The 11,120-nt window shown below is 39.0% G+C and overlaps 1 protein-coding gene across 1 annotated transcript in view; it reads right to left on the reverse strand.

The window, feature by feature from the left end:
* LOC308645806 (olfactory receptor 7E24-like) overlaps nt 1-10,861 on the reverse strand; it is a gene marked incomplete at both ends in the record, with an annotated part of 14,817 nt that extends 3,956 nt beyond the window's left edge. Inside the window, 3 exons of the mRNA XM_081288210.1 lie at nt 3,862-3,938; nt 9,473-9,517; nt 9,995-10,861. Coding sequence (XP_081144336.1) covers nt 3,862-3,938; nt 9,473-9,517; nt 9,995-10,861 — 989 coding nt within the window. The remainder of the gene's footprint in view (nt 1-3,861; nt 3,939-9,472; nt 9,518-9,994) is intronic.
* Nucleotides 10,862-11,120: the final 259 nt, after the last annotated feature.

Consider the following 11,120-nt stretch of genomic DNA (forward strand, 5'->3'; position numbering starts at 1 on the left):
CTTGTCTCTGGGGATTCAGAAAAGAAAGATGGCCATTCCTATCAAATTACATAGCACAGACTTTACATAGGATGAAATCAAAATGCAACAACACAGAAATAGGAATATGGCAATTTTGGGTCACAATTATATTTTACTTAAATGGATGAAAATTAGCATTATCATTAGAAATTGCTACCTACTATTTGACGGTATTTTATTCATTCTTCACATGTTAATCACATAAAGAACACACATCATCTCCTTAATTCTAACTTCATAAAGTTACACCAACTATAATTCAACTTGGACGGCATTGCTGAATCTCAGAGACACTAACAACCCGCTTTAAGTTTAGGAAACCCTGAGCAGAGCTGAAAGCCCTCAGACTAAACTGTCAATCACCTGGTGAGATTCACTGCTCCTGTTTGTTGTTTCCCAACCAGGAGAGCATTGAAAGCAGAGGTCCAGAACTCTCAAGTGAATCTGCCAAGTACATTTTTACCTCTTTCCAACTTCCTAAGTAATAATAAAATCAAGACTTGAATGTGAGTCTCTTTCAGAGATTGAGTGGGCTGGTTACAAGAAGGCAGGAGGATGTGAAGAGCCACAGGTATGCCCTGGGGTAGAGAAAGAGCTCTCTGCTGAAAGAGTGTAGACCTCCCTTTCTGTGCTTTATTCCTGTATGTCAGGTACTCTTCCTAAATCGTTGCTGTAAAGACCACCCACTATGAAAACTGATCTACCAGAATCCAACAAAGTTCAGTGCAGAGAAGAACTGGGTCTCATCTTGGAGTGAGGGGGCTGGGGGAAAGTGACGACCTGCCAGGGTCCTCGTAGCCAGAGACCCTGCACCTCTAATCAGGCTGCTCAATTCAAACATGACTTCAGAGTTTTTGACCTAAACACCTCACACAGGTTGTACAAAATGTCCATGTTCCTTTCTCTTCTGTAAAAAAAATTAATGTGGCACTCATTCTCTGTGGTAAACTAGGGAGATGACTTCAAACAACCAGTATAGAACTCATGCCTCATTGCCTGGCACTGAGGAACCTCTCAATAATTGTTCATGATGTTCTGGTTATTGTCTTCCTCATCCCCATCTTCTGCATCACCTTCACAAAGCTTTTGGGGTAGCTAGGAAATAATCTTAAGGGATGCATTTGCTGCTATAATGGATGAGAGTTTATGGGAGTAAACAACTGTGGGAGGAAAGCAAAATTTAAAATGAGATCCCAGGGACTCTCACCTAACCATGTGTACAAAGTCAGTCTTCACAGTTGAAACTTAGCACATTGGTATCCTCCCATGTGGCCACCCAAACTGTCATGTTTGTCCTGATGAGGGAAAAACTGGCTTTCTAATGGGGCTTTATCCACCCAGAATCTTGTTAGCACTTACTGGTTTATGCTGTGTGCCTGCTGAGCCATGACCAGATCTCCCCTGCCTCATGCTAAGTGAACACCTGGTTCTGTCCCCAGTATTTATTTCAATGCATTCTCAGGAGCTTCCTGATGCAGACAGCCATGGGAAGAGGAGACACAAGTATGGAGCCCACTGGATGGCAGACTTCGATGAAGAACTAGAGGAACAGCGGATTGCTGACAATTGTATAACCTTGGAGGCTCAAAGCACAGAACTCATAATTAGCCAAATTGGTCCATGTTATTCCAATCCCTAAGGACTTCCTATATTAATGGAGAAAGAAGTAGAGAAGAAAATGAATGTCTACCAACTCTTTCTGGCTCTTCCTCTATGGGAAAGAAAGTTCATGTTCACTCTTTATTTATTTCCTTTCTTAGCAAGATGTATTTGATTTTTATATCCCTTTAATTGTAATTAAATTTTAATTTTAAAAAAATTACATCTCTCACCAATTTTAAGTGCACAGCTCATTGGGATTAATTACTTTCTTGTTATCATGCATTTCATCTACAGAAAATTTCCATCTTACCAAACTGAGACTTTGAACACATTTTTACAATTTTTATATGTTTATTAGTGCATTACAGTTATACACTATATTGGGTTTCATTTTGATGTAATCATACCAGCATGGAATGTAATTTGTCCACTTCAATCCCCAGGCAGTACCCCCCCCTTCTCTTCCCTCATCCCTCCTCCTTTTCCCCTTCCTCCTTCCCACTTGTCTTCCTTCCATCTAGTATAATTTTTTAATCAGTGCTTTATGGATACATGTAAAAGTGAAATTCACTGTGGTATATTTATGGATGCACATAGCATAATTTGGTCAACTCCATTCCACCATCCTGTTTTCCAGTTCTTCCTTCCCTCCCCCTTGATTTACTTCCTCTACTCCACTGATCTCCCTCTTATTTTTATGGGACTCCCCCACCCCATATTTTTTCTATTTTTGTCTAGCCTCCATGACCAGAGAGACTTCAAAATGGGAAAAAAATCTTTGCCAACTTCTCCTCCAACAAATGATTAATATACACAATATATGGAAAACTCAAAAACTTAATACCAAAAAACAAATAACTTAATTAATATATGGACAAAAGAGCTAAACATACAGTTCTCAAAAGAAAAAATACAAATGGCCAGCATACATATGAAAAAATGTTTAACAACCCAAGAAATCAGGAATATGCAAATAAAAACTTCATTGATATTTCATCTAGCTTCAGTGACAATGGCCATTATGAAAAAAAAATAATAATAAATGCTGGTAAAGATGTGGGGAAAAGGTACTCTCATACATTGTTGGTGGGGCTGAAAATCAGCACAAGTATTCTGAAAATCAGTATAGAGATTCCTCACAAGACTAGGAATGGAGCAGCTCTCCCATTCCTGGTATTTATCTTAAAGAATTAAAATCAGCATACTATAGTGATACAGCCACGCGAGTGTCTATAATAGGGCAATTCACTACAGTTTTTCCAAGTTATGGAAAAGCCAAGGTGACTGTCAACAGATGAATGTATAAGAAAAAATAGGTGATGTACACAGTGGAGTTCTTCGTAGCCATAAAAAATAAATTCATTGTATTTTCTGGTAGATGGATGGAACTAGAGAACATCAAATTAAGTGAAATAAGCCAGACTCAAAGTCAAGGATCAAATGTTTTTCTCTCATATGTGGAAGCTGCACCCATTTTTAGAACTCCACATTCCTCTTCACCATAACACTAGTTACTACCATTCTATTATTAAATGTGTTGAGAAATTAAATCTACAAACTTACAGGACTACATGTAAAAACTCTTTCTGGAAGATTGTGACACACCTGAACCAAAGCACACCACGGCTTTTCCCATAAAAATATTCAGACCCACAGGAGGAGAAGGCTGTATACTTCACACATGATGATGAGACTCTTAGAATGGAGGAAATAATTTTATGATAAGCGAAAAGGATCTCTGAGATGGAAAAAAAAACAAACACCAACAAAATTCTTGACTGTGTCATTAGATGAAGCATCAGGACAGGTAAGATTAAGGAGTGGAGAAGGTTCCCAGAAGAAGTTAGAAAGCTCCACAACCTTGAAGTAGATAAAATGTAAGACTATTAAATTGTGTAGCTGGGAGTCTATAAGGCTAACAAAACTGACAACAAAACTAAGAAGTCACAGAGGCAGGCATTCCTCATGCCTGGATAATGCCAGGGGTGACAAATGGCCACAAATCAGGAGCCATCGCCATCAGAAGCAGAACATCCATACATGCAGAAATGATAAAAATTAGACTTCTGTGTCAGGCAGCCACATGACTGATGACTGTGCTATGGGTTTGCATATCCACACATTAATTTAATGTGTGAGCACACATTAAAGATCGAGAAGTAAAAAGGGGTTTAGAGGTGGAAGTCGAGGCTGACAGCCAGGATGATGAGTAGGTTCCCAAGCACTGTGACCACGTACCTGGACAGGAACAGTCCAAAGAAGTTGGGTTGCTGGTCTGGGTCCCCTGAGACTTGACAGTTGAAATTCAGAGACACCTATTAGATTTTGTATTTCATATTCCTTAGACACTTTGGGAGAGGAGAAATACACAATCAGGCACTGAGCACTCTGTTTACATTTAAATTCCATATTTGCAAATAAAGAATCCATGTTTTATGGGGGCAGGAAAGATGGTGGAATGAGATGGACATCATAACCCTAGATATATGTAGGACTGCACATACGGGACGACACTACATCATACACAATCAGAGAAATAAAAACTTGGCTGCAATTGTGTAAAATGAATCAAAATGCATTCTGCTGTCATATCTACCTAATTAAAATTAATTAATTAATTAATTTTTAAAAAGTTGAAGTTTGGACCAGGCAAGGTAGTACAACCCTGGAATCCCAGAGACTCAGGAATCTGAGATCACAAGTTGAGGGCCAGCCTGGGCAGTTTAGTGAAAACCTCTTTCAAAATAAAGAAGAAAAATGGCTGGGGGTGAGGATGGATGGTAGAGTGGTCCTGGGTTTAATCCCAGTATTTAAAAAAAATTTTGAAGTGACAAAAAAAGAATCCATATTTTAACTCATTCACCATCAACAATACTTCTCAGTTATGGAAAACACAATTTCGTTGACTCTTCATTATTTTCTGTATTATCTGCCTTATAGGCAAAACTGCCTCAGACACATTCAACTGAACAATGTTAAAAGACCCAGAGAATTAGGGCTGGGGTTGTGGCTCAGCGGTAGAGCACTCGTCTCCCATGCGAGGAACCCTGGGTTTGATCCTCAGCACCATATAAAAAAAATAAATAAATGAGTGAAATAAAGGTATTGTGTCCAACTATAAAATAAATATTTTTTAAAAAGACCCAGAGAATTAGAGAAAACAACCAAATGATCACAATGAAATATTGACCAAACATTTCTGAAAAACAATGAAGAATAAGTTATAGCATTCCTCATTATGAAAAATATCATTCTGATAACAAGAAATAAACAAGCAGTTGAATATACCACATTATATTCTGATACCTTGGGATGAAATATTTTTCTGTTTTTATTAGTACATCATAGTTATACATCATATTGGGGTTCATTTTGACATAGATATATAATTATGGTTAGAATATAATTTGCTCTCTCTCCCCCACCCTTTCCCTTACTCCACTGTCTCCCATCTATTTTTATGGGATTCCTCTCTCCCTTTTATTTTGGCCTCTTTTATCGTTTTCATCCTCATTACAATCTCAGCTTTCTTCTTTCAAAAACTGAATCTTGTAGATGGTGTTCAAATAAAATTAATGTGCTGTGAGTCCATGATATGCCCACAAAAAAGGAGCTATTTTAACTTGTCTCTAGTTCTAGGGGGACAAGAGGAATGACAGTGCAGACTGAAAATACCAAGTGTATTTTTCAAATGTATATAGGGCCAGTTTAGTGACCTAAGGAAAGAGTGATTCAAACTTTAATAGATTTTTGATGCCTCTTCTGTGGCAAGCAAAGGTTATCTCTTGAGAATTAGTAAAGAAAGAAAAAAAAAACAGTCTTCCCCAACTACATAGCACAGACATCTACAGCAACAAAATTAAAATGTCCTGCTGGGTGATCCCAGCAGCTCAGAGGCTTAGACAGAAGGATGGAAAGTCAACACCAGCCTCACCAATTTAGCGAGGCCATAAGCAACTCAGCAAGACCATGTCTCAAAATAAAAAATAAAAAACAAAATGGCTGGTAATGTGGCTCAGCTGTTGAGTGCCCCTGTGTTCAATCCCTGGTACAAAAAAAAATTAAAAAGAAAAAAGAAAGAAAACTCCCATTGAAATAGAAAAATGGTAACTTCAGGTCACAGGATATTAAATGTTGACTCATAGATTATATTGAAATAAAATTAAGGGTTTTTATGTTTAACCCCTTTATCAGTAAATACTATGAAGATTAACCTCATCACTATAAATAATAATAACACTATCTAAATTTTGCCCCTTTTTAATACCTACCTCATAAATTAATCCCATAGGAAGCTTCTATTATCTATTGAATCCATATTCAATGCACTTGTCTAGACTAGAAATCCATTCATATTTCAGTGTCCACTGAGTCTCAGGGACACTAAAAACTTGTCCTATGCCAAAGTAGAAGTAAGTGACATAGACAGGATTCAAATTTAAGTTGTCTATTTTTTGAGTTCAATCCATTGACGTTTTTAATGTCTCCCAGCCAATAGGAAGTATTAAGCAGAGGACCTGCTGTCTTCACCAAGTACATATTTAAATTCTTTCTTGTTTCCTGTGCCAAATCAAGGAATCAAATCAAGACTGGACTCTGTGAGTCCTTTAAAAGCTGATGGGGTGATTTTAAGAATGGAGGAGACAGTGATCAGCTACAAGGGGTCCTGCAAGGGGGCCAAGACAGAGATCTGTGCAGAACTGGGACACAGCTACACTTTTTGGCAAATTTGCCCTTGATTCCTGGATACTCTTTCTATTATGGATACAAGTGGCTCCTCCCACTATTCTGTCCTGTGACCCACCAGGAACCCACAAAAGGCAGAAGACAATGAACAAGAGGTCTCCTCCTGGAGTGACAAGACGTGAAATGACTGTTGGGGTTGTCAAGGGGACAATATGCCAGGATTCTCCTGGTATGAAGCCCTGTGTCCATAACCAGAGAGACCAATTCAAACATGGCTTCATTTTTTCCTAATAACTAGTACAATTTTATTTACATAAATATAATGTGGCCTTTCATTTTCTGTAAAATAATACTAATGTGTGTGTGTGTGTGTGTGTGTATATATATATATATATATATATATATATATATATGTGAAATAAGATGATATGCATAAAAATTAATGAGTGATAATGAGTGACTCAGAGCACTCAGTGGTGGTGGGCAGGAAGCCCTCTCTATCAGTCCATGATGTGAGGGTTACTCTTGGCCTTGATCTCATCCTCAGATCACCTTCCTAATCTTTTTGTAACTGTTTAGAAAGACCCACTTTTTGCTATTATGGGTGAGACTTTTATGAAAGGTAGATACAGTGTGGGGTAAAAAGCAAATTTTGAATAAGGTTTCTGGTATCTGTACCATAAACAAGAACATAAATGGTCTCAATTCTCATAGTTGAAACTTTGCATATTAGGATGCACATGGGTCAGGTTACCTAAACTATCATGTTTGTTCTCATGATAAGGAAAGAATACTTCCACGAATCCTCACCTAATGCATGGGATCCCTTTGCACTTACTGGTTGATGTGTCTCTGTTCATGAACAAGTGCAGAAATAAAGACCTCCCCATGCCTGATGCCCAGTGAAAGCTCAGACTGTGTCTTCAGGATTCATCGGAGTACTGCATTATTATAGAGCTGCCTCCTGGTGAAGAGTGTCACAGGGAGATTAAGCTACAGAGATCACTGGACATGAACCACTCACAGAAGGTTGGCTGGCACAGCCTGATTACTGAATATTATATTGTCTGGTAGCTTAATGCAGAGCTCCTAATTAGCCAAATTGGTTCACGTTATGCCAGGTTCAAAGAACTTCCTAATGTAAACAGATGAGAAGAGGAGGAAGAGGAAGAAGAGGAGATGGGGAGGGGAAGCAGAGGGAGAAATGAATGTCCACAAAACATGTGGATGCTCCCTCTGCTTAGAAGGAATCTCATACACACGCTTCACTTCTTCCACTTACAAATTTTGCAGAGATTCATCTGATTTTATGTTTATTTTATTAGAAGAAAATATAAACAACAAAAATTACCATGTTAACCATGTCAAGTCCGTGCTTGGGTGGCCTTAGTTACATTCACATCTTTGTGCAACTATTACCATCAAACATCTCCAGAAATTTTTCATCCACTCAAACCAAACTTGGGAATCCATTTTAAAAATGCCACAACCTTGGTGACCACCATTTGCTTATGAAATATAAGGAATTAAACCCATCAACATACAAAAACAACATGCTCTAGGAAGCTGGATTTATAGGAAATATGTTAATCTTGCTGCATTTTCTGACATTACATCCCAGCTGGATGCTCAGGTCCTGAGATTAGACAGTTCTGCCGCAGAGCTTCCAGAGGGGACATTAATGTTGAGTTCCTCAGGCTGCACAGGAGGGATGTAGCATAGAGGTGCCCGTGGGATACATCGCTTAGTCCACCAGAAAGGCCACATCACTAGAAGAATGTGACACAGTTGCAACACAAGACACTTCCATGCTAGAGCCAAAAAACTAACAAATAAATGACAGGAGAGTCCCACACAAAAAATGCTTCATCCTTCTCACCTGTGGATGGGATTGTTCCAATGCAGGAAATGACTTCATAGTGAGATGAAAGGATTACTTGTCGTGAAGTAGGAGGCAGAGGTTTATGGTTGAGGGAACTGTGCACAGGGAGGGAAGAAGTGACAGACAAGAAAGGGCTTAGGAGTATCACTGACCAAGTATGTCACCTGCATGTATCCATACACTACAGTAAGACCACTATCCTGTAGGATTAATATTCTTCAGTGAATTTTTTAAATGTAACATGAAGGGAAAATAGGTGTCCATCATTGAATAAATGGATAAAGAAAGGTGGTGAATATACAGAATGGGGTTTTATTCAGCCATAAGGAAAAATGAAATTATGTCATTTGCAGAAAAATGGGTGGAACATGAGAACATTACATTAAGTGGAGTAAGTCAAACTCAGAAGGTCAAGGATCACATGTTTTCTTTCATTTGTGGAAGCTATAGAGGAGAAAGGGAAAGAAAGGCAGGGGTTATTGCATGAAAAAGGGAGGTCAGGAGAGTAGAGGAAATGAACAGGGAGAGGAAGGGAAGAAGGGATGGAGGGGGAGTGCTGGGGAGTTATACTGACCTAATTCTGTTGTTATATTGTGTGCATGTACAAATATGTAACAATAGATCCCAACACTGCACACAACTAAAATGCACCGATAAAAATGTCAAGGAAAAACTGCAGAAATCCACTTCATCATCAAAAAAACTATAATCACTGTTTTTGACAACTAAATCTTGTAGGAGTTTTAATGAAATCCTATAAAATTTCAGGTCTTGGCATCTCTGTATGATACTATCCTCTTGCATATTTCTGCCCCAGAGGCAATTACTGTCAGAAATTTTGAGGGTAGATTTGCCTGGCACTGGTTTCATTTCTGCATTTATTTTTGTATACATAAACAGTTTTCTTAAACACATGCCTAAAAGAGTACATAATCTCACCTACGTAGTATGCAACAAAACACCTATTGCCCTGCAATGTGCTGATTTGTTTCAACATGTAGTTTAAAGTTTCTCTAAAGAGTACATACATTTATTTTGAAGGCTTTAAACTGCTATGTGGCATTACCCCAGAGACAAACATCATTCTTTTTTTTTTTTAGTTTCTGATTGCAATGAAACTTTCAAAATTCGTGTCCTTCTCCATACCATATAAGTGAGCCTTAATATAATATTTGGATGCACCCGAGTTGTTTGGTTTCTGTGTTAGTCACCTTTCTGTTACTGTGAAAAAATACCTGAGGAAAATCACTTAAAGGAGGGAAAACTTGTATTGGCTCATACCTTCAGAGGGTTTAGTCCATTATCATCTGGCTCCATTGCTTGGAGCTGGAGGAGACCCAGAACATCACAGAAGAACAGCATGATAGGGGAAAGCTGCTTACCTCATGTCTGGCAGGAAGAAGAAAGAAAGAAAGGAAAGAAGGAAAAAGGGAAAGAGGGAAAAGAGGAGGGGGGAATCAATCCACAGATAAGGTTAGAGGTCTCATGGAACATCCACTTTTCACCCAACATTTGAACACTGCTGTTATTAGGACAAAGACTTCAACCTGCAAGTCTTTGAGGGGCATTCCAGATTCAAACAGACCAATTTCTAACAGCTGTTCACATTCAAGGTCCAGACACCTACAGAACTATTTCTTAATTTTTCCCAGCATGAATTCCAACCATTCTACTATAAAACTTGGTGAGAAATTGGCATGTGGGGCACATGGACAGGACCAGGTATTTGGCCTTGTTTCGTTTCCAAACATGCATCGCAACTAGACCCCACAGGGGCTAGGATTAGACTGTCCTCATCTGCACCCTCCTCAGGGCACTTTTAATGTCCCTGTTCCTCAGGCTGTAGATGAAGGGGTTCAGCATGGGGGTGACCACAGTGTACATCACAGAGGCCACTGCACCCTTCCTGGGAGAATGTGATACAGCTGATGCAAAGTACACTGCAGTGCCTGTTCCTAAAAATAAACAAAAAACTGCCAGGTGAGAGCCACAGGTAGAGAAGGCTTTGTACTTCCCACTTGAGGATGGGATCCTCAGAATGGAAGAAATAATTTTATAATAAGAGAAAAGGATCCCTGAGATGGGGAAAAGGCCATAGATGGCAATAAGAACATACTTGGCAAAGTCATCAGAGAAGTTGTGAGAACAGGAAAGATTCAGAAGTTCAGAAGGGTCACAGTAGAAATTGGAAATTTCTACATCCTTGAAGCTGGTAACTTTTAAGATCATCAAATTGTGCAGCTGGGAGTCCAAAAGACTCAGCAAAAATGACACCAAAATTAAGAAGCCACAGAGGCGAGGGTTCATAATGACTGGATAATGCAAGGGATGACAGATGGCCACAAACCGGTCATAGGCCATCACAGTCAGAAGCATATAATCCATACAGACAAGAATGGTAAAAAGAGACATCTGTGTCAGGCATCCCTCATAGGAGATGATATCATTGTGAGTTTGAATGTTTACAATCATGTTTGGAACTGTGGTAGAAATGAAACCGATGTCAGCCAAGGACAGGTTGGAGAGGAAGAAGTACATGGGGGTGTGGAGGTGGGAGTCAGAGCAGACAGCCAGGATGATGAGCAGGTTTCCCAGGATGGTGACCAGGTACATGCACAGGAATAGTACAAAGAGGATGGGCTGCAGGTCTGGATCCTCTGAGAAGCTCATGAGTAGGAATTCAGAGACACGGGTTAAATTTTGTGCTTGTATGTTTCTTGGACACCTTTTGAAAAGCAAAGAAAGTGTTTAAAAATACATAAAACAGGCACCCCTAATTCTGGAAACATTGAAATCAAGTTTGCACAGGAAATTAATAATCTACATTTATGCCCTTCAAGGACAGCCAGAATTACCCATATCTTCTCAATCCTAATATGTATCAGGAAAATGAAGTGTCATCCTCAAGTTTTAGGTCCACACACCTTCA

This window comes from Spermophilus citellus (assembly GCF_964194105.1).
Source record: "Spermophilus citellus genome assembly, chromosome: 3".
In the NCBI taxonomy this organism is placed as follows: Eukaryota; Metazoa; Chordata; class Mammalia; order Rodentia; family Sciuridae; genus Spermophilus; species Spermophilus citellus.